Source organism: Lethenteron reissneri, chromosome 9 (assembly GCF_015708825.2).
Source record: "Lethenteron reissneri isolate LAM-NWPU_2019-01 chromosome 9, ASM1570882v1, whole genome shotgun sequence".
Lineage (NCBI taxonomy): Eukaryota > Metazoa > Chordata > Hyperoartia > Petromyzontiformes > Petromyzontidae > Lethenteron > Lethenteron reissneri.
In genome coordinates, this window is record NC_083787.1 from 2,658,995 (window position 1) to 2,684,483 (window position 25,489).

The 25,489-nt window shown below is 49.6% G+C and overlaps 1 protein-coding gene across 3 annotated transcripts in view; it reads right to left on the bottom strand.

Annotated features, from left to right (window-relative positions):
• GNAS (GNAS complex locus) overlaps positions 1 to 25,489 on the bottom strand; it is a 102,986-nt gene that overhangs the window by 62,460 nt on the left and 15,037 nt on the right. Inside the window, exon 1 of one of the 3 annotated variants that reach the window (XM_061548648.1) lies at positions 6,277 to 6,859. The exons of the other annotated variants lie outside the window; for them this stretch is intronic. Coding sequence (XP_061404632.1) covers positions 6,277 to 6,451 — 175 coding nt within the window. The 5' untranslated portion in view covers positions 6,452 to 6,859. Of the gene's footprint in view, positions 1 to 6,276; positions 6,860 to 25,489 lie in introns of those variants that run through there. 3 annotated transcript variants of the gene reach the window in all.

Sequence of the window (25,489 nt, forward strand, 5' to 3'; positions counted from 1 at the left end):
ACCACCACCATCACCACACCACCATCACCACCATCACCACCACCATCATCACCACCACCATCATCACCACACCATCACCACCACCACCATCACCACCACCATCACCACCATCACACCACCATCATCACCATCACCACCATCACCACCATCACCACCATCACCATCATCACCACCATCACCACCACACCATCCACCCCACCACCATCATCATCATCACCACACCATCACCACCACCACATAATCACCACCACCATCACCACCGCCACCAACCACCATCACCACCACCACCATCACCACCACCATCACCACCACCATCACCACCATCACCACCACCATCATCACCACCACCATCATCACCACCACCATCACCACCACCACCATCACCACCACCATCACCACCACCATCACCACCATCACCACCATCACCACCATCACCACCACCATCATCACCACCGCCATCACCACCACCACCATCACCACCACCACCATCACCACCACCATCATCACCACCACCACCATCACCACCACCACCACCGCCATCATCACCACCATCACCACCACCATCACCACCATCACCACTACCACCATCACCATCACCATCGCCATCACTACCACCATCATCACCACCATCACCACCACCACCACCATCATCATCACCACCACCACCGCCATCACCACCATCACCATCACCACCACCATCACCATCACCACCATCACCACCATCACCATCATCACCATCATCACCATCACCACCACCATCACCACCACCATCATCATCACCACCACCACCGCCATCACCACCATCACCATCATCACCACCATCACCACCATCACCACCATCATCATCATCACCACCACCATCACCACCACCACCGCCACCACCATCACAATCACCACCGCCATCAACCACCACCACCACCATCACCACCACCACCATCACCACCACCATCATCACCACCACCATCACCACCACCATCACCACCACCACCATCACCACCACCATCACCACCACCATCATCACCATCACCACCATCACCACCATCATCACCATCACCACCACCATCACCACCATCACCACCACCATCATCATCACCACCACCACCGCCATCACCACCATCACCATCATCACCACCATCACCACCACCACCATCATCATCATCACCACCACCATCACCACCACCACCGCCACCACCATCACCACCATCATAATCACCACCACCATCACCACCGCCACCAACCACCACCACCATCACCACCACCACCATCACCACCACCATCACCACCACCATCACCACCATCACCACCACCATCATCACCACCATCATCACCACCACCACCATCACCACCACCATCATCACCACCGCCATCACCACCACCATCACCACCATCACCACCATCATCACCACCACCATCACCACCATCACCGCCACCACCATCATAATCACCACCACCATCACCACCGCCACCAACCACCACCACCATCATCATCACCACCACCATCACCACCACCATCACCACCACCATCATCATCACCACCACCAACCACGTATCAGAGAACAATACATCCCCCGTTGTTGTACTGTGCTTGTATCCCCCCCAACCACACGTTTCATTTCACCCCCCCCCCCCCCAGCACTGACCAGGGTGGTGAAGTATGGTCAATTAACCCAAATACACCGCGGCGTGGTGCAGAGATCCTCGTATACACAACGTGTGTGTGTGTGTGGTGGATGTGTGTATGTGGTGGATGTGTGTGTGTGGTGGATGTGTGTGTGTGGTGGATGTGTGTGTGTGTGTGGTGGATGTGTGTGTGTGTGGTGGATGTGTGTGTGTGTGGTGGATGTGTGTGTACACGTGTGTATGTGTGTGTACGTCTGTGTACACGTGTGTGTGTGTACACGTGTGTGTGTATGTGTGTACACGTGTGTGTATGTGTGTACACGTGTGTGTGTGTACACGTGTGTGTGTATGTGTGTATGTGTGTGTGTATGGTGTGTGTGTGTGTATGGTGGATGTGTGTGTGTGTATGTGTGTATGTGTATGGTGTGTGTGTGTGTATGGTGGATGTGTGTGTGTGTATGGTGGATGTGTGTGTTTGTGTGTATGGTGGATGTGTGTGTTTGTGTGTATGGTGGATGTGTGTATTTGTGTGTATGGTGGATGTGTGTGTGTGTATGGTGGATGTGTGTGTGTGTATGGTGGATGTGTGTGTGTGTATGGTGGATGTGTGTGTGTGTGTGGTGGATGTGTGTGTGTACACGTGTGTGTGTGGTGGATGTGTGTGTATGTTGGATGTGTGTGTGTGGTGGATGTGTGTGTGTGTGTGGTGGATGTGTGTGTGTGTGTGGTGGATGTGTGTGTGTGGTGGATGTGTGTGTGTGTGGTGGATGTGTGTGTGTGTGTGTGGTGGATGTGTGTGTGTGGTGGATGTGTGTGGTGGATGTGTGTGGTGGATGTGTGTGGTGGATGTGTGTGTGGTGGATGTGTGTGTATGTATGTATGTGTGGTTGATGTGTGTGTGTGTATGGTGGATGTGTGTGTATGGTGGATGTGTGTGTGTGTATGGTGGATGTGTGTGTGTGTGTATGCTGGATGTGTGTGTGTGTATGTATGGTGGATGTGTATGTGTGTGTGTGGTGGATATGTGTGTGTGTATGGTGGATGTGTGTGTGTATGGTGGATGTGTGTGTGTGTATGGTGGATGTGTATGTATGGTGGATGTGTATGTGTGTGTGTGGTGGATATGTGTGTGTGTATGGTGGATGTGTGTGTGTATGGTGGATGTGTGTGTGTGTATGGTGGATGTGTGTGTGTGTATGGTGGATGTGTGTGTGTGTGGATGTGTGTGTGTGTATGGTGGATGTGTGTGTATGGTGGATGTGTGTGTGTGTATGGTGGATGTGTGTGTATGGTGGATGTGTGTGTATGGTGGATGTGTGTGTATGGTGGATGTGTGTGTGTGTATGGTGGATGTGTGTGTATGCTGGATGTGTGTGTGTGTATGCTGGATGTGTGCGTGTATGTGTGTGGTGGATGTGTGTGGATGTGTGTGTGTGTGTATGGTGGATGTGTGTGTATGGTGGATGTGTGTGGATGTGTGTGGTGGATGTGTGTGGATGTGTGTGTGTGTATGGTGGATGTGTGTGTATGGTGGATGTGTGTGTGTGTATGCTGGATGTGTGCGTGTATGTGTGTGGTGGATGTGTGTGGATGTGTGTGTGTGTGTATGGTGGATGTGTGTGTATGGTGGATGTGTGTGGATGTGTGTGGTGGATGTGTGTGGATATGTGTGTGTGTATGGTGGATGTGTGTGTATGGTGGATGTGTGTGTATGGTGGATGTGTATGTGTATCTAGCAAACTGGTGTTAACCCGCTCTACACCCCAGCTGATATACAAAGTGTAGACTGTTGTGTATGTCAGTACAGCACACGTCTATCTGTACACGCGTGTGTCCGTCTATCTGCATGTCTGTCTGTGTGTATGTCAATGTGTGTCCGTCTATCTGTATGCCTGTCTGTGTGTATGTCTATCTATGTGTGTATGTCAATGTGCGTGTCCGTCTATCTGTATGTATGTCTGTGTTTGCTGTGTACACCTACAGCAGGCGGTGGTACATGTACAATGCCGTCTATGTATCAGTACAGCGGGTGTCTATCTGGGTATACAATCTGATACGCAGTAGCAGTCGGCGTGTATGTGTGTCTATCTGTGCGGCGTCCATCTGTATATCAGGCTGACAGTATACCCAGCAAGAGTCGGTGTGTCTGTGTATGTCTGTGTGTGTATGTCTGTGTGTACGTCTATCTGTCTATCTGTGTGTATGGCTATCTGTGTATCTCTATCTGTGTGTATGTCTATCTACGTGTGTATGTCAATGTGTGTGTACGTCTATCTGTTTGCGTGTACGTCTGTGTGTACGTCTATCTATCTGTGTGTATGTCTATCTGTGTGTGTGTCTATCTATGTGTGTAAGTCAATGTGTGTGTCTATCTATGTGTGTAAGTAAATGTGTGTGTCTATCTGTGCGTGTGGTGTATGTGCGTGTCTATCTGTGTGTGTGTCTATCTATGTGTGTAAGTCAATGTGTGTGTCTATCTGCGTGTGTAAGTCAATGTGTGTGTCTATCTATGCGTGTGTTCGCATATCGAGAGGCTGCGAGGCGAGCGAGGTGGCGGTGTGTGGCGCGGTAGAGCTGTTTATCTACGTGTATCTACATGTGTGTATCTACGTGTGTGTATCTACGTGTGTGTATCTACGTGTGAGTGTGAGTGTATGTACCCAGCAGCAGCAGGCGGTGTGTGGCACGGTACAGCTCTTTATCTACGTGTGTGTGTCTGTGTGTGTATCTACGTGTGTATCTACGTGTGTGTCTACGTGTGAGTGTATGTACCCAGCAGCAGCAGGCGGTGTGTGGCACGGTACAGCTGTTTATCTACGTGTGTGTGTCTGTGTGTGTATCTACGTGTGTGTGTATATCTACGTGTGAGTGTGTATGTACCCAGCAGCAGCAGGCGGTGTGTGGCACGGTACAGCTGTGTATCTACGTGTGTGTGTCTGTGTGTGTATCTACGTGTGTGTGTATCTACGTGTGTGTGTCTACGTGTGTGTATCTACGTGTGTGTATCTACGTGTGTGTGTCTGTGTGTGTATCTACGTGTGTGTGTTTGTGTGTGTATCTACGTGTGTATCTACGTGTGTATCTACGTGTGTGTCTACGTGTGAGTGTATGTACCCAGCAGCAGCAGGCGGTGTGTGGCACGGTACAGCTGTTTATCTACGTGTGTGTGTCTGTGTGTGTATCTACGTGTGTGTGTCTATGTGTGTATCTACGTGTGTATCTACGTGTGCGTGTGTATGTACCCAGCAGCAGCAGGCGGTGTGTGGCACGGTACAGCTCTTTATCTACGTGTGTGTCTGTGTGTGTGTCTGTGTGTGTATCTACGTGTGTATCTACGTGTGTGTGTATCTACGTGTGTGTGTATCTACGTGTGAGTGTGTGTGTATGTACCCAGCAGCAGCAGGCGGTGTGTGGCACGGTACAGCTCTTTATCTACGTGTGTGTCTGTGTGTGTGTCTGTGTGTGTATCTACGTGTGTATCTACGTGTGTGTGTATCTACGTGTGTGTGTGTGTATCTACGTGTGAGTGTGAGTGTATGTACCCAGCAGCAGCAGGCGGTGTGTGGCACGGTACAGCTCTTTATCTACGTGTGTGTCTGTGTGTGTGTCTGTGTGTGTATCTACGTGTGTGTGTATCTACGTGTGTGTGTATCTACGTGTGTGTGTGTATGTACCCAGCAGCAGCAGGCGGTGTGTGGCACGGTACAGCTGTGTGTATCTACGTGTGTGTGTCTGTGTGTGTGTCTGTGTATCTACGTGTGTGTGTATCTACGTGTGAGTGTATGTACCCAGCAGCAGCAGGCGGTGTGTGGCACGGTACAGCTGTGTGTATCTACGTGTGTGTGTCTGTGTGTGTGTCTGTGTGTGTATCTACGTGTGTGTGTATCTACGTGTGAGTGTATGTACCCAGCAGCAGCAGGCGGTGTGTGGCACGGTACAGCTGTGTGTATCTACGTGTGTGTGTCTGTGTGTGTATCTACGTGTGTGTGTATCTACGTGCGAGTGTGAGTGTATGTACCCAGCAGCAGCAGGCGGTGTGTGGCACGGTACAGCTGTGTGTATCTACGTGTGTGTCTGTGTGTGTCTGTGTGTGTATCTACGTGTGTGTGTATCTACGTGTGTGTGTGTGTATCTACGTGTGAGTGTGAGTGTATGTACCCAGCAGCAGCAGGCGGTGTGTGGCACGGTACAGCTGTGTGTATCTACGTGTGTGTGTCTGTGTGTGTCTGTGTATCTACGTGTGTGTGTATCTACGTGTGAGTGTATGTACCCAGCAGCAGCAGGCGGTGTGTGGCACGGTACAGCTGTGTGTATCTACGTGTGTGTGTCTGTGTGTGTCTGTGTGTGTATCTACGTGTGTGTGTATCTACGTGTGTGTGTGTGTGTATCTACGTGTGAGTGTGAGTGTATGTACCCAGCAGCAGCAGGCGGTGTGTGGCACGGTACAGCTGTGTGTATCTACGTGTGTGTGTCTGTGTGTGTCTGTGTATCTACGTGTGTGTGTATCTACGTGTGAGTGTATGTACCCAGCAGCAGCAGGCGGTGTGTGGCACGGTACAGCTGTGTGTATCTACGTGTGTGTGTCTGTGTGTGTGTCTGTGTGTGTCTGTGTGTGTGTATCTACGTGTGTGTGTATCTACGTGTGAGTGTATGTACCCAGCAGCAGCAGGCGGTGTGTGGCACGGTACAGCTGTTTATCCTTCTGCAGCTCGCGCTCGATCCTGCGGTTGGTCTCTCGCTGCGAGCGGCGGTCGTCTTCCTTGCTGCTGCTGCTGCTGCCCCCCTCGTCTTCGCCTTCTCCTCGTCTCCTGCCCCCGCCAAGGCAGCCCATGGCCAGTGGGGGCACGGCTGGAGGAGGAGGTGGTGGTGGTGGTGTTGGGGAGGGGTTGGTCGACGTTGGCCTTCTCTTCCTTCCCTCTGCCCGTTTCCAATGGGGGGTTAACGCGATGTCGCTCTAACGCGTACAACGCGCGTACCGTCTACGTACGTGCGTGTGTGTGTACACACATGTACGTATGTACACGTACATGTGTGTAGCCCGGTGGTGAAACGCTGCCCCCCCCCCCCGTTGTAATGCCAGCGGGACGTGATGCGTAACGCGTTTAACGCCGCTTCGAAAAGGGGATCGTATCCAGCAGCATCGAATGTGGCTGACAATGGTGTCCAAACAGCCGAGATTACAACCGCCCATAGCCCTGCCCCATCTCCCTCTCTCGCTCTACCTCTCTCACTCCTCCTCCTCCTCCCTCGGTCTCGTCCCCTCCTCCTCCTCCTCTCTCCTCCCTCTCGCGTCGCGAAACGGAAGCGCCGCTGCGTTCCAGAGCCCCACCGCGTCAGTCGGGGGGGGGGGGGCGTCAAGGGCTCGAGACCCCCCCCCCCCACACACACCCCCCCCAACCCACCGTCAAAGTCGTCACGCACGCGTCATCATCGACACGATCATTACCAATCATCAACGCCATCATCATCAACAGCATTAGCATCATTGCCGTCATCAACTTCATTAACCGTCAACATCATTGCCTGCATCATCACGCGTCATCATCGCCACGAGCATTACCAATCATCATCATCACCACCATCATCATCAACGCCATCATCAACGCCATCATCACAGCATTAACATCATTGCCGTCATCAACTTCATTAACTGTCAACATCATCACCATCAACATCATTGCCTGCATCATCACGCGTCATCATCGACACGATCATTACCAATCACCACCACCACCACCATCATCAACGCCATCACCACCACCAACATCATCAACGCAGCATCAACATAATTGCCGTCATCAACTTCATTAACCGTCAACATCGTCACCATCAACATCATTGCCCTGATTACCAACATCGTAATGGTCATCACAGCATTACCATCATCATCACCATCACAACCATAATTGCCACCATCACAACCATTGTTTCCACCACCATCAACGCCATCACACGATTACCAACATCGTCACCATCAACATCATTGCCTACATCATCACGCGTCATCGTAGCCATGATTATTCTTATCATCATCAATGCCATCACAATTACCATCACCATCATTATCACAATTCCCTCACAACCATCATTGCCACCATCAACACCATCAACACAATACCATCAGCACCATCCACATTTCCATTCGCAACATGCATTATCACCATCATTAACGTGACTTCCATTGTATCACCGACATCATTATCATTACTATGAACAGCAAGCAGCATAATCATCCATATCATCACCACATTTACCTCCATCAACATCACATGACCATCATGATCACGAGTAGAATGATCCCACACACACACATCACCGCCATCATCACCACAATGGACATCATAGTTACCATCACCATCGTTAACATTATTACCATAATCATCAACACCATCACATCAACACACATTACCTACATTATCACGCATCATCATAGTTGCCATGATTACAATTATCAACACCATCAACATCATTACCTTCATCTTGACGATTAACATCACATATCAAAATCCCTTGCCATGAATACAATCATAATCACCATCACACATTACAAACAACACATCATTTACCATGCTTAGCATTCACTCATCATCACCACCATTACCGTCATCAGCACCATCGTCAACATGATCACAGTCACGCCATCACCATCATGGTGTCCATCAACACCATCACCATCATTACCTACACCCTCTTTGCAGAGGTTCACGGTTCAAGTTACAGCGGCCGCCCTGATTAATACCACGGGTGTAATAACCGCTAATACATAACTACGCGCCGTCTGCTTTGCGATCAACCTTAAAGATCCCACTGACGTCGTTCTTGTGCCGGCCGTAAGGGTCAAAATTAGCCTGATTAGAAAATTACTCAATTGGGATTACACACAGCAATCATCGCCCTCTATTTACGAAAGCCCCCAGCAAATGAGACTAATCCTAGTCTGGTTAAACGGAATCAACTTGAACTTGCCATAATAATTGCTACCGTCAAAATAATCATTGCTATCGTCACACTGATCATCGTCATGAACAGTGAAGGTCACCAGCCTATCATCGGTAGCATCAAGAGACCACAATAATATCCATGATCATCACAAACAGCGTTCTCTTCGTCATACGCAGCAAAGATAATAGCCATGCAGGTAGTCAACGCATGTATTCATCATCATCATCACCATCATCATCTAGGTATTCTTTGGAGGTATAAATTGCACGTTCTAAATCACTAACCACTCGACTGCCATCACAGAGGACACGTCATCAGAAAAGACGAGGATTATTTGTGTAGCCGATACAGGCGAGTGGTGTTGGTGATAAGCCAATTAATCGATCAATACTCGGACCGATTCTGATATCGCTCGCTACTGATACGTTAGCTATGAATTTATTGGAATCGAACTCAAGATCCCGTGTTCCTAGCGCAGTGAGCTTAACCACTGCACCTCCGCTCCCCATACACACACATCGTCACAAAATACAAATATCACCCGTGTAGCCTTAACAAACTTTAGGAGCAAGTGCTGTTTGCGAGCACCTATGAAGGCCGGCACGACACACGAGGGGGTGGGTGGCCAGCACCACGCCCGTCCGCCTTTGTCTTCCTAGTGGCGATGTTTACACGATGTTTACACATCGCACCCGAGTCTACACATCTTCACACAGAAACCACCACCATCATCATCATCACACGTGGCTTCCGTAACTGCCGACCTGTGCTGCCTTCCGCATAGCGTGTTGGTGGAGTCATCGGCGTGCGTCTTTGTATGTCAACAAACGGCGCAGTCCATTTTTAGTGGAGGAAGGAAACGCGATCCCGTTTAATCGCGAATGTTTCGCGACTCACGCTGCTGCTATAAAGAAGCGCGCTCGGGTTGACGCGAACCCTCCCTGCTAACACTGTACCCGACAAGCTTAGGGAGTTCCAAGGCTGAGAGCACGGGATGACTTCCAACATCGTGGTTGTAGTATGGTACAGAAGAAAACTCCGTGCGTGAATTGACAAAGTTGTTGTCGATTATTTGCGATTATAATATTAATAAAACATGTCTTCGTTTTTTGTTGTTAGCTATTGTTTTTCGAACTTAGTGTCGTTTATGCAGCAGCTCGGAGGTAGATCTGTAATATCAGCTTCCGCGGGCCGTTCTCTAACGACGAACGGGTTCACTGCGAGAGAATCCAATTGTTTTGGTCTCGCTCATGACACCGACAGAACGAAGTCGGGAAAACGTTGCGGGAAAGGATATCACCAACCAAAATTAACTGTTTAATGGAATTCAAGTTGTAACTCCACTTCTGGATGAGGCTGCCCCCCCCACCCACTGCCATGTCAGGTCTTGCAAGGTGATCGCCACCTCCAAAGTTCTGTGCGAAGGATTCGAGCTCGGATGAAAGTCGGGGGGTGCGTTCCGGGGTCGTTTCCTTGCACGCCTCTAACCCAGTCAAATCCAGTCCCCCCCCCCCCCGCCGCTGCTTGCGAGCAAGCCAAACACATATACGACTCCGTGTATTGGCTAATAAATGCATTTAGTACGCGCTTAATGAGTCCTAAGCCAATACAAGGGACACGTGACCGCGATGCGTGAGTTGGATCAGCCGAGAACGTGACTCGGTCCGCCCCAATCGACGGCCGTCATCGCTACGTCACAAATTGGCTCGGCACGTGGTTACACGAATGATAATGTTGTTCCCAATTCACGTCGTGAAATCGAATCGCTGTAGTTTTCACGTTTTTATTCGACGAAAAGAAATGTGTCGGATCATCGATAGCACGGCTATAAAATGTTTCACACGCAAAAAAAAACTAATTCTACTCTGGGTTGCTCCAAAAACAAGCCTTCCCACAATACATTGTGGCAGTATTTTATAACTTTAATACTAATTCGTTTATTTAGTCATACTTTGGAGTATTGAAAAGTTTGTCTGATACTCGAGAGCTACTGTTATATTCTTATTCATATGCCTATTTAAAGAAACTGCTCATCAGAGAACATTTAGAAAATGCAAATCTTATCAGGCCCCATAGTGTAAAGTGCAGTCCACGACCCTTATCCGCCATCACTTGCTGCTGTTTCACTGAATGTTTTAAGGGGTCATATCCTGAAACGTCGCCGATTGTCTCTTTTCAAGGCAGTGTTCATGACGAGTGCGTTCGAGTTTATTTTATGGGTGCACATGGAATGCATACTTCATATTGTCTAACAAACTACACACATCTATGGTGCAATTAATTAAGTTGTAAATAAAACAAGTTAAACGTGGAAGAATCCATAAAATCACAGCACACACAACGCCCAACAGCGCTCGGATAAAACATAAACTATTTCGGTTTTTGATCAACGTTTCTATTAAGACTTTCACGGCTTTCGTCAGTGGCATACGGCTCCCCTGGGGTACGTAATCCCACATACTTCACCACCCACCACGTGGTGAAGTATGGTCAAACAACCTCTTCCCAGAAATCGACAAGGCATTGAGTGAGAGATGCCTTCATCCATCAACTGTCGATTGACAAACAGCTGTCAATCGTCAATGTGACCATTACATTACTGAACGTACGCGGATACAACTTGATTCAAATAATCAAAGTTATTATTTAAACATGCTGTCGATTTTTGGAGTTATATCCCTCTGAAGCTAGTTGAAAGGGCGATACAGTACGTTGCCTTAATATGCATGGTTATGGGAATTAAATACATTTAATTTGAGTTGTGATCAATAAATACATTTTGCGGAGGGAATACCACGTGCATCAGTACCGTACAATAATTGTACATAAAGATCACAACAAGGTGCAACATCCAACACGGTACGTATACAACACCTTGAGTAATGTGTAAATCGTGATGGTGTTCTAGGAGGGCTAGTAAAATTAAAAAAGATAACATTTGGAACAAACGCAGCCCCCGATCTGGAATAATTCGCAAAACGACACGCTGCTTTCAACGCGTCCACCACTAACCCATGGCACGAGGTTCATCGATTTCACCCGATTGGGGGGCTCAAGGGTTTCGAGAGCGTTAAAGTTTCCACGCCGCTTCAAGACTCCCACTGAACGAGTCAACAACAAAGCCGACGAATCCCCCAGTAGCAATCGGTGAACCGAGTAATTCGCCGGGCCCCCCCCATACACCCCCCCCCCTAGGTGCAGGGAGTGTGACGCTAAGGCTCAGAGAAAGCGAACGCCCGCTAGTGGAGAGCCGTGGGTGCTGCGACTGTGACAATTGGTGGTGGTGGGGCGAACTAAAAACCACACAAAACAGCTCAGGACAAAGAAAAGGTGAACATTTACGTTGTTAAATAAAGGCGTGCGTATGTTTTATATAAAATATACACACACGCCCGTATTACTACGTCATAGTTTGATGATGCGTGCGATGTTGATGGATGACGAAGATGATGATGGTGGTGGTGGTGATGTAAAGAGCACGCGGCTATTAGGAGCAATACGGCAGCGTCAGCGGGGAGGGCATCGATTCCGGATCGTATCTCGGATCGCGACACCTGGAATCGCCACGGCAATGCCTCGTTCGTTGTGCACCTAGCCTGGCACAAGCGCCGTGCGTGGTGACTTCAGTTGTTGTTGTGCATGGGAGGAGGAGCGGTGGGTGTAGTGGTTTAGAGCGCGCTGCGCTACGAACCTAACGAGCTCCGGGTTCGATTCCCGCTCGAGGCCACAAACACCAGGCGACGATTATCCTCTCCCCCTAGGTCGACTCGGCCTCAAACGAGTACCCGGTGCGGTTTAAAACGTCGCCACTGGGGAGAGACAAAGGCGGCCGGGCGAGGTTGCTAGCCACAACTCCACGGCTGGGGATGTTGTCGGCCTGAATGGGTCCTAAACTCGCCAAGTCTGCACAGGTTATAGGGGAAACTTGAGGCTATAGGGGAAATGTCCCATATTGTAGCTGCTCACCACGAGATATATAAATGCCCTGTGACGGTTCCACCTGAAGACGGAAGCTTGTGTTGCCTTCGAAACGTCGTGATTTTTATTTTATTTTTATTTTACATTTATTAATTTTAATAAAAAAATTTTACCTACGTGACTTTACCGAAAAAAATCCAAGAATATGCCCTGCCAGTGGCATTGTGTTTGTACGGTCCGCCTTTTGGCGTTCTCTGGTCTAAACTCTTTGTTGCACGAGGCTCACAAGAAAGCTTTCTCTGGTGTGGACCAATCAGTTTCAAATGCAATGCCATATGCATGACCATCAGAGCATGTTCTTTGGTTTGCACGTTCACTACAGGCACTGTGTTGCGGTTAATGCAGGCAGGATTCTTTGAAAAAAAATGATTATGTTTGGTGTTTTCACATCTGAACACAACTGTTTTGTTGTGATGTCGGGCTATCTTCGTTTTTTTAAAAAGTGGAATTTCAGGCGTGAGACCAGCAGAGGGCAGTGCCTTGTTACACGAGGGCTGTTGGAACTGATTTACACCAGAGGTCGCAAACGGGTTTTGATTCCTTACCCGTACCCGGCCGCACCAGGGTCGCAAAGGGGTACCCGTACCCGGCCGTACCCGTACCCTACCCGTGTACCCGACCGGGTACACGGGTAGGGTACGGGTATCGGGTACCTGATTGCGACCTCTGGGATGAAGCCACGTTGCAGGCGCGGGTGGGTTGATTCTAGGAACTTGAATTGTGAGAAGAGACAAGACGTTTGGAAAAGAGTGACAAATGGTTACTCACCAGTGACTCACGACCTACCCGTACCCGGCCGCACCAGGGTGGCAAACGGGTACCCGGCTACCCGTACCCGGCTGGGTACGGGTAGCCGGGTATCGGGTAGGGTACGGGTATCGGGTACCCGGTTGCGACCTCTGATGATTTACATACGTTATCGGGTAAGGGGCCGTCCATAAATGACGTCACGCGATTTTTGACGATTTTTGACCCACCCCCCTCGTCACACAGCGCCACAAAAAGTCAGACCCCCCCCCTCATATGACGTCACAAAGCTCTGCCCCCCCCAAACCATATTTCCATTTTGAAATAAAACATGCTTCAAATCGAAAATATTTCTTAAAAAGTCTATTCAATTAAGCAGAACGTGTTGTCTATATTTACTTAAAGTTGCGCATTTTGATGTGACGTCACATTTCTCACCCCCCCCCCCTCGTCACACATCGTCACAAATGTCTGACTCCCCCCCCCCCCCCGCTAGGTGCGTGAAGTCATTTATGGACGGCCCCTAACCCCATTGTAAGAAAAAAAGTTACCGGTTTTTACATATTACATGTGGTGTCATAGTTCGCACAATTAGTTGCTGTCATCCCATACGGTTTACCCTGTATTTGTGTAACAGGCAAATTGAGTTTACAGGTCCATACGACGTACAGCCGTTTCAATACGGGCGATTATCATGTTGTGTCTATTTGTTTGTGTTTCTCCCTTGTGATGGGACTTTGTAGGATGAATGTTGAGATTTATAAGAGCACGGGGTGAGCAACAATGTCTGAGTTGGTCTGTAATAAGGTAGGGCACTGATAAGGGGTTGACAGGCGTGACACTTTGACCCGCAATCCAGAGGTAGTGGTCATCATATTCCATCTCTCGGCACGGGAGCAAGTTTCTCAAAGTTTCTTCAGAATGTGGATCGCCGTGCCGTTTGTATTCGTCCGCTGGTATCGCTGCTTTCATTCCTTACATTTCCCAGCAAACGTTGATCGATTCCTGACTTTTTTTTTCTTTACCGGTAATACAAATGGTTACCCAAATTGATATCCACTTATTGTACAGTGCGTCTACGCTCGTCCATGCTGCCCGCTTTGAACCAACCCACATTGACCAGCGTGCTGTAGTACGGTCAAATAACCCTGGCCACAGCATTGGGCTGACAGTAAGGGTCTGTACATTCACACGCGGTTCAAAAGCCGCGTACGCGAATTGTGATCTATCGGCCGAGATCACAAATCAAACTGACGTGGTTTAACCAAACGCAACGGGTTTGAGGTCTCATGCTGGCATCTCTCACAAAGCCAATCAGTGCATCACCTCCTGTCTAGAGAATGGCCCGCGGAAGCAGACACTCCAGAACGACTTCTGAGGTAGCTTCAAGTGATGCCCTTTTATCAGCCACACTATGGGACTGCACTATGTCATACCGCACACACACACAAACATTCAATGATGAAATGTTATCTCCCTCGCCTGGTATGCAGGAAGTCATGGGTTCGATCCCAAACCTGACGACTGTGTATTTGGAGTTTCCATGTTCTCCCCGCGGTCGCGTGGATGTTTCTCCACGTCCCCTGGTTTTTCCCTCCACATTTAGAATCAACGTCACACATTTACAGTATTTGGCTGCTATACATTTCCACATGATAATCCACTTCGTTGAGGTATAATCTGTGGCCAGGTCACTTCGAAAAAGAGCTGTATAACACAGCGAGCTTTACCTGGAGAAATAAAAAAAATGGTTTAGTTTAGTAGTTTTTTTTGTGTGCAGCTAATGGTGACCGGGCTGAGACCATCAACTTGATAACCCAAGTTCCCTGCAACCTGGATTTAAACCCTGGGACTCTACGCTTTGTTGGCTCACTGCTCTGACCCCCCTTAACCATCCAGCTGCCTCGAGGCAATATATGTTTAAATGGACACATGATGCATGTGAAATGTTTGTCATCTGTAAGTGCCAAACCCACGACAACATCGTAGAGATCAGTAGTGGGAAATTCGTAAAATAAACATCATTGTCCAAAGTTTAGACGTTTAGTTTAAACGATGTTTACCGTCTCCACGTTCAACGATGTTTAAACGTTCAGGGTTTTTTCTTCTTCTTCAGAATCCTCTTGAAAAGAGTCCTGGTTCTCGCGTTATTTTCCTCTGCCCAGATCACCCTGAATGCACCTGATCTCACCAGATTTAAAAAGCTAAGCTGAGTTGTACCTGCTTCGTACTTGTATTGGAGACTGGATGGTATTGCCAGATGTTGGGGACCTGTACTGCAATTTTTTTGTTTTGTTTTTATTTTACCAGCTAAGGCCCACTGAGCTATGTAGCTCTTTTTCAGAAGCGACCTGGCCACAAATGATAGCTCAACCAAGTGGCTTATCACGTGGAAATTTATAGTAGCCAAATACTCTAAACTCATGTTTCTAAATGTCGAGGGGGAAAAACCGGAGGACCCAGATAAAAATCCACACGACCACGGGGAGAGAGAGAGAGAGAACTTGCAAACTCCAAATATACAGCAGGCGTCAGGGTCGCGATCGAATCAACGACCTGCTGTATACCAGGCGAGGCCACCGAAGCCAGTGGTGAGATGGGGGAGTTCTGGCTCCCCCATCTTCGCTGGCCCACACTGCCCAGCGCCGTGAAGCATGATCAAACTACCTGCGTGACTGACGCGGCAGGGGGCGGCCCTCATTCAGCAGTGGATGTGACCGAGGACTGTAAATCATTATTTTCACAAACACATTCCATACACAATGGACACGCATCATACGTACGACACGGTAAGCCCTCTCCTAATGTGTTCACACGACAACGCGTTTTCGCTGTAACACTTTTCGCACAACGCGGAACGCGCACCGTTATAACTAACCCGTTATAACACGGAAGGCACACCGTTATAACACGGCTTCTGAGCGGTCGACGACAAACTACTTTCTCAAGCTGTGCGGCTGAGCGGCGCAGTGATATGGTACATGGAATGACACATTCACGCGGCAATGTACCCTCAGGTTATCTGTCCCGCCGACTCACTGCGGTGTGCGTAGTATCTCGCCAAACTTTATCGTTACTTCATTTGCGGAGAAATTGTTTTCGCTGAACGCGTCTTTTTTGCTTGACGTGGCAGGAACGCATCTCCAGCGTTAAACGAGGACTTGCTGTATGGTAATGTTTTTTTTGTGTATCCACGTGGCAAGCTCGGAGTGTTACCCACCCTCACTGTAGCCATGGGCTCTCACCACAAAACCAAACACTCGTGAATGAAAAATTGGACAAACATCCCAATTCGACACCTTGCTGAATACGAGTCTTGAGACTCGGGCGAGTTTCTCCTGGCTAAAAGGGGGCAATCATATTATTACAAAAACAACGTTCAAACTCTAAAATGACATCTTTTTTCCGTTAGTAAAACATCTGCCAAGCTGCGTCCCATCGCAGTCTGAACGTGCAACGGCGCTACGTTGGAAACTGTCACGCCGGCCTGACTTAAAAATGATTTCTTTTCCACCCTGACGCGGGGGATTACATTACTAAAATATACTGGCCTGGGTTACATTGTTGATCCGTTTCCCAAAGCTAAATTGAGCTACGCCACATCTCTGCACGCACGCTGTCAGGAGCAGGTTTACCGGGTGGTCCAATCAAGGTGTTGGATTGCAGGCTCCCCCCTTCCAAGCTGTGGATGTACAAAAAAAATTCCATTACTCTACCGAGCGTTAGGGCAAGCGGTGCCGAGGGATGGGACGACGTGGCCAGGAAGGCGCGAGATGGACCGGCGGTGAAGGATAGCGACGGAACGGCGGCCACGAAATGGGGGGCGGACAGCGGGGGGGGGGGGGGGGGGCACCGTGCCCGTGAGGACGTCCACCGTGGAGACGGGAGCTCGGCGGATTGTTGGATAGCAGGAAAAGCGACGGATTGGAATAATAGCGAAGAGGATCTTTCAAAAGTAAAAAAAACACTTTCCGATTGGAAAAAATAAAAATTTGAAATCCCGGTGAAGACGAGTGGATGTAAACATCCGAGACTACGTGTTTTTATGTATATGTCTATATATAAATGCAATTAGAACGCAGTTAATGAGTCAAACGCCAAAGTGGTTTCCTGCTCAGTCCAGTGTGGGGTGGGGCGCATCCCCTGTTTATGGCCCCGAGTTAGTGGTGGAAATTCCGCATTGCTATGGCGGCGGCGGTAGGGGGGGGGGCTCACGGAGTCTTTCCATCGGACGATTATTGCTGACCCCCCCCACCCACACACACACATAATGTGGTAGCCCGTTTTATCTGCCCCAGGGGCACGATTTCCGACGTTTCCAGGCCGGGATTCGAACTTTGTAACCTGATCGGAGGTAGATGGTTCTTATTCGGAGCCGGATAAGCAAGTTGAGTTTATTCATTTTACCGCTAATTTGTTAAACGGGTAACAATCGCACGCAGCCCTTTCATTTTGATTGCTCAAAGGGCCCTTTCATGGGAACGGTCACAGGAATAGATTTTGAAATTATGGAGGACAAACATTGTCCTACTCTGCGCCCAATTTCGCTTGTTGGGTAACACGGCCGCCGACACCATTGATATCCGAAATAGTGATGGTCCTACCATTCACCAATGCACACTGTCCAGCATGGTGAAGTATGGTGAAATAAACCCTATGACCCAACAGGGCATGGGGAGGCCTTCATGCAGCATTGGATTGACACGAGGCTGCAAGTGAATTGTTGTGTTTATCAGAAAGACATTGATGCTCTGTAGGATTTCAGGGTCATCCTGCACGGTTCGCTCCAGGTGTTGGGATTGTCTTTGGGAACCGAAGCAACCCGGCGGGTGCCGTGGAAGGTCGGTCTTCCGTGCGGAACAAGACGCGGTAACGACATGAAAATGCATCGGCGAGCTGTACCCACCTGCACCGTTCCCAGAAAATAAAATCCTGTCGCTGTCAAGCGCGGGATGAGTGACTGCTCACAAATCGACGACTTTTCCACGGCCCGACTGTGGCCGAGTGCCCAGATGAGGCACGGGATCCGCAGGGAACCCTTAGTGGCTCCAACGCGAGTTTGACGTGCGCGCGTGTGAGTAAGTGCGCGCGCGTGTGCATGTGCGTGCGTGCGTGTGTCCGTGTGTGCGTCTGCATGTGTGCGTGTGTGCATGTGTGCGTCGCGGTAGTGTGGCGGTTAACGCTCTGCACTATGACCCCAGTGACCTGAGTTCGATTACCGCTCACAGCCAACACCACAATGACGATTATATGAACAGGTCACGGGCCTCCCCCTAGTGAAGACTCGGCCTCAAATGAGTACCTGGTGCAATTTTTAAGCTTCACCACTGGGAAGACAAAAGCGTTTGGGCGTGGTGCTGGCCACCCAGCCCCTCGTGTGCCGTGCCAGCCTTCATAGGTGCTCGCTAACAGCAGTTGCCCCAAAAGTCTGTTCAGGCTATACGGGGAATCTTTGTCTTTGCCGCGCGTGTGTGGTGGTTTTAAAGAGGAGGGGGGGTGGGGGTGAGGAAAGAGAGAAGGGAAGCAAAGGGAAATAATTTAACAAACTGAAATCGGAATCGTTATTTATCCTGGAGAAATCCGATGAGCGATGAAGCTCTTTTTCACAGACGCCGAGTAAGGGCGTGGGTCAGAAAGTTACTACGCTGCCACTCACCACAAACAAATTGCAGGCTCTCTCACACACACACAAGTTAAACAAAGCCAATGATTTGCCCAGGAAAGTCTTAGCCAGTCTCAAGACTATTTCAGGAGGGTCCTGCCACACTGGAATGTTTGGTCAATGCCACGAGTGTTTGACACGTTGGAGCAAACTGGATTACGTCCGTACGGAACAGTACAGCCCTAACCCGAAGCGCTCTTAGCCTCCGCCTCCCCCACGCACGAGTGCAGGTCGTGGGGGTTGCTGACCATCCTTCACCACGCCGGAGAGAAAACCCCACCTGAATCAGAATCAAAATATTTATTTATAACTGGAGGAATCCGATGAGCTATAAAAGCTCCGTTTCACAGAAGTCCAGGAGGGGCACGGGGTCAGAACGTTACAACGACACAATAGAAAAACACGATAGGAGTACAAAGTATAGGAAAGGCAAAACAAAAATCACTTTAAAAAGTATACAATTACTACCAGCTATAGCCCACAGAGGTATTTAGCTTAATTTCCAGAAGCGACCTGGCCACAAATGATAGCTCAACCAAGTGGCTTATCGTGGGTTAATTTATCGCAGCCAAATACTGTAGAAGCGTGATGCCGATTTTAAATGTGGAGGGGAAACCCGGAGGACCCGCAGAAAAATCCATGTGACCACGGGGGGAGAAGACACCGCAAACTCCAAATATACAGCAGCAGGCGTCAGGGTCGGGATCGATACCCACGACCTCCTGTATACGAGGCGAGGTAGTTAACATCTCGCCACCGCGGTGGACCGGTTCACAAGGGGATAGCATTAAAATAATGCCACCTGCTGGCCACACCTTGCAGTCTCAAGTACTCACCACGGCTCAGCAAATCAGACGTGTGCCAAGATCGGTCGCATTTATAGGTCAAATTTAGGTCACTATGCAAATTCGGAATGCAAACATGTAGGAAAATGCCCCATTATGCATTTGCTTATGACCACTGTAGCTGATTTACATAATAGAAACTTCCTGAACATCGTGTTCAATTCTGGCACCCAAAAAACACCAAAGACAAAGGTCCCCCGTATAGCCATCACATACTTTTGGGGGCAAGTGCTGTTAGCGAGCGCCTATGACGGCCTTCAGGGTACACGAGGGGGGTAGGTGGCCAGCACCATGCAGGGCTGCCTTTGTCTCCCCAGCGGTGATGTTTACACACCGCACCAGGTACTCATTTGAGGCTGAGTCGACCTAGGGGAGGCCCAGGAACGGTTCAGATATTCCTCACCGATGCTGCTGGCCTTGAGTGGGAATCGCGCCGCGTGCTAACCGCTGCACTACCGCACAAACCGCACACACACAAGCAACAGCTGCCTCCCCGGTCCAACAGCTGCGTCACATGGTTGGCATGGACCCTGGTTAGGGTTGCCACCCTGTCCTGGTTGTCCCAGGACATCCATCCCCTTTCTGCGAGGTAGCTGCTGTTCTGGGCAAAGAAATATGCAAGCATTCCCCGGTACACAAAAAAAGTCCCCGTCTTTTGTCAGTTGCGTAATAATGACAAGCTGCTCAAGACAATGCACTAACACATTTATACGCCGCCTTCCTCCGCTCCTGCGAGATGCTCCCCTTCCCATTATTCACGACCCATGAGGTGGCCAACCCCAGCCCCTCAAACGCCACCGCCCCCCACATCCCCACTCCCCGTCCAATCCTCCCCTCGGCGTCCGGGCCACCTCTGTCCCGTGGTCCCCGCTGGAATTGCACCGCCATCATCGGAGATCATCGCTGCTGCTGCTGCCCCAGACAATTGTAAGAAAAATAACAAAGATCCCCCGTGTCGCCTTAACATGACGGAAGACTAAAAATAGGTTTTTACCCTTTCTGGCAATAAAACAGGTGATGTTCAAACACCAAATATAAATCTTTTACAAGGAATTAAGTCTCCATTAACCACACGTACTTGGGGTGGACAAACACAGATGCCTCTGAAAATACACGGCGTGGTCTTTGAAACTGATTGACCGACACCAGAGACAGCAGCCTTCTTCAGGGCCCAGTGTCACCACCAGTGTCACCACCAGTGTCAGAGCAGAGAACGCCAATAGGCGAACAGCACAAGGACAATGCACTATCAGTGGCATTTATAGCTCGGGGTGAGCAGCTATATCATACTTTGATACTGGCAAAAAAATGCGCCTGACCTTAACAATACTGTTGGGGCAAGTGTTGATAACAACAAACACCTTCTGAAAGATCCGAACGCAGAAAATCCCTTCCACGAAGCTCACGGCCCACCATAAATCGCATCCACTGCACAAACCAGGGCAGATGTGGGAACCTGATGCACAAATGGAAAATTTAAAACTCCTCCAGTGTGCGACTGTGGTCATCTAGAACAGAGGCCGTACACAGTGCCCCGATCCACAAATACGAAGGAGACATCGCAGCGATACCACTCCGTCTGGCTTGAGCACCTGAATGTGACATTGCAGTCGTTGCTCCACATCTACGTCAGCCGTACGAAAGAATAAATGCTGTTATAGCAAGCAGCTATGAAGGCCAGCACGGCGCACGATGGGGTGGGTGGTCAACACCACGCCCGGCCGCCTTTGTCTCCCCAGTGGCGATGTTTACCACACCCTACACGAGTCGACCGCGGGTATCACAAGGACCGCTTCAGATAATCGTCACCGGCGATGGTGGTCATGAACGGGAATCGAACCCCGGGTGGCCGGGTTCGCGGCGCAGCGCGCTAACCACTACGCTACCGCTCCCCAATTCTACAGCGCGCACACACGCACGCACACAAGTACACGCGCACGTACAAACACGCACACACATGCGCACACACAAACACGCTCACACGGACACGCACACCAACAGCGTGCACGTTGCCATGGCAGGACGCGCTGTAAACCGAGCTCTGCCATGTCGACAGCAACTCCCCCCCTAAGGGTGCAGGCAGGGTGCCCTGCACCCAGTCCACTTCCCTCTGAACGTCTCACGGGTGTGCAGAGTTATGTCATCGACGTAAAAAGAGACAAAGGTCCCCCGTATAGCCTGTCACAGGCTGTTGGGGCAAGTGCTGTTAGCGAGCACCTATGAAGGCCGGAAACGGCACATGAGGGGGTGGGTAGCCAGCACCACGCCCAACCGCCTTTGTCTTCCCAGTTGCGAATTTACACATCGCACCAAGTACTCATTTGAGGCCGAGTCTACTTAGGGGAGGCCCATGAGCGGTTCAGATCATCGTCACTGGTGTTGGTCGCGAGCGGGAATCGAACCTCGGGTCGCCGGGGTTCGTAGCACTGCGCCACCACTCCACTGCTGGATGAGGACTGTGGGTGTTGTCTGGCCATACTTCACCACTCTGGTCAGTGCGGGTTGGTGAAGGAAGGCAGCATAATTGTGAGAGCACGGTACAGTAGACCAACCCGGTGACCCGAGTTCCATCGCTAGCCCCGGCTAACAACAGTGCCGAGTGACTGCCACGGCGCCGAGATGTTAACTACCTCGCCTGGTATACAGGAGGTCGTGGGTTCGATCCCGACCCCGACTCGTGTATGTTTGGAGTTTGGGTGTTCTTCCCGTTGTCGTGTGGATTCTTTTGTCCGGTTCCTCCGGTTTTTCCCTCTGCATTTAGCATCACGCGTTTATAACATTTGGCTGCTGCTATTAATTGCCACTTGATAAGCCACTTGCTTGAGCTATCATTTGTGGACAGGTCGCTTCAGAAAAAGAGCTGGGGCTTATCTGGTAAAAAAAACAAAATTGTTTTGTTTAGTTTTTAGTTTTGAGTGATATCCAAACGAGTTCTGGGCACCCACCCCTCACCGACCCGCACTGGTGAAGTACGGTCAAACAACCCCCATGGCCAACGATGACGTAGGAGGCCTTCATCTCGCAGTGAAATGACAAAGGTGCGTAATACACTATTTTTTTTTTGCTAATAAACATTGCCGGAGAGTAATGTTTTGTTCTTGAAGCCCACCTCTCTGTGACGACGGTACTAGATGCCCATCTTCAGACAAAAACAGAACCTAGCGCATAACAGCGGCAGCATTAACACAAAGTCCAAACTTCACGTGATACGCGGTGACTCAAAACGCTTGTCAATGAAACAAAATCAAACTCACGGCCCGACGGGGGCGAAGTTTTATCCGTTGACATTGTAAGTTTCGCAAGAGATCTCATCGACAGCGTGCCCTCTACATGTTGAACTTCCTGTCGAACTTCTTTCGCACCGTGCGTAGCCGACCGCGCTGAGCGGAGGCGCCGCTCTGATGAAGGGCCATCGCACAGGAACGTCGCCCGTTACGTTTTCCTCTCTCTCTCTTTGAAGACCACGTGGTTTTTGTTGCCACAGTGTTGTTCCAGGTGGAATTGCCCTAGGGGAGGAGGCTCAGGACAGGATTTGGATAAAACCGCGTCCCCGCAGTGCTGACCGTGCCCAGGAATCAAACTCGGTTCAGCCGCGTGCACACAACACCGCGCCACCGCTGCTATAATACACAAGAGACAAAGATTGCCCACACGGACATTAGATCATTCCCACCCACCGCACCCCCCACAGTGTTTGACAAGCTGTGAGCGAGCACATATTAAGGGTGGCCACAGCACGTGACGGGGCGCGCTGTGGCTGGAATCGCGCCTGACCGCCTTCTCTTCGTCCGCACTTCTGTATGTCCACACGCTGCGCCGGGTACTCACTTCAGGCGGAAATAGACTTCGAGGAGGGCGGTGGGGCCCAGGGCAGGTTGAGAGACGCCACACGCCGCTGACGTTCGCCGTGGCTAGGAACCAAATTCCGGTCACCGGGTTCACAAATGCAGGGCACTGTTATGCAAACAAAGACAAAGATACCCCCCACCCTGTATAGCCGTAACAGACTGTCGGGGCAAGTGCTGTTAGCGAGTACCTATGAAGGCCGGAACGGCACACGAGGGGGTGGGTGGCCAGCACCATGCCCGGCCGCCTTTGTCTCCCCAGTGGCGATGTTTAAACACTGCACTGGGTACTCATTTGAGGCTGAGTCGACCTCGCAGAAGCCCTGGACCGGTTATGATAATCGGCACTGGTGTTGGCCGTGAGCGGGAATCGAACTCAGGTGGCCGTGTTCGCAGCGCAGCGTAGCGCTAACCGCTCCACTACCGCTCCCCCCATACTCTTGTGCACACACACACACAGAACACATACAGCACAAACACACACATCCCTCCGTGGCCTTACAGACTGCTGGGGCAAGTGCTGTGAGCGAGCACCCTGTACAAACACACTAGAGAGCGCGCAAAGCAGAACGTACAACTTTTTGCCATGGATAAGGTGAATGCATAACTGTGCGTGACTTTGTAATAAAGCTAGCACATTCGGCTAACCTGTTAAATAATCCTAACTGGCGGTGGAGTGGTGACATCACAATACCTTTATTAGGGGCGTAACGACGCATCGATTCTACCAATTAATATCGATCCTTAAAACCCCATTTTTAAATCCTTTATATTAAGTTCGCATGCTTGCTTGCTTGCGTGCTTGCTTGCTTGCTTAGGACCGTGCAAATCTTTCGGTCGTTTTTTAACCCACTTCCCGTGATCCAATCGAGCTAACATTTTCCACACAGACTCGTTGTGCCAGACAATTATTGTTCGTGAAAAAAAAGTTCCCAAAATGTTACAATTTTTAGGCAAAAAAAATTTATTTTACATATATTAAAATATAACTCATTCATGGCTTTGGCTGAACGTCACAGTATAAGAGCCCAGAGCGTAACCCCTCCACAGGCCGTGGCAGAGTAGCGCAGTTGGTAGCGCCCTCGCTTCCCATGCCAAAGGTCGCGGGATCGATCCCTGCGTCCTCCACAGGCGAATATATTTTTTAATCCTTTATATTAAGTTCGCTTGCTTAGGACCGTGCAAATCTTTCGCTCGTTTTTTAACCCACTTCCCGTGATCCAATCGAGCTGACATTTTCCACAGACTCGTTGTGTGTGACAATTAATTTTCGTGAAAAAATCCAAAATTTTACACTGTTTAGGGAAAACAAATTAAATATTTAATTACCAATTGCTTAATACTGGCAGACAATCATCTGACCCATAGATTGCAGCCATCTCAAGCCAGAGGACGAGAGGACTCGAGCCGCCACGCATATAAAGGATTTAGAGTGAAAAACTTTGTTTTTACGGGTTTACTTGTCTATGCATCAAATCGCACCTCACGTTTTTCTATCCGTACCCGAGGCATGTGCACGGAACGGGACCTCCAGAATTAGAATCAGAATATTTGTTTACACTGGAGGAGGCATCCGATGAGCTATCAAGCTCTCTTTTCCACACGTGTCCAGTAGGGGGGGGGTCAAACCGTGACAACAACAAACGCTACAAAAACACGACAGGCTTGCGATGTACAGGAAAGGTAAACAAATAACATTTTTTTAAAATACACATATAAAACTCAACTGTGTTTTATCTTAACAGGTAAGGCCCCAACTGGACCACTATATTGATCACAGTATAAAACACATATATAATAAATTATTGAATTATATTTAAAAGCCTCCCCCCCCCCACATCTCTTGCCTT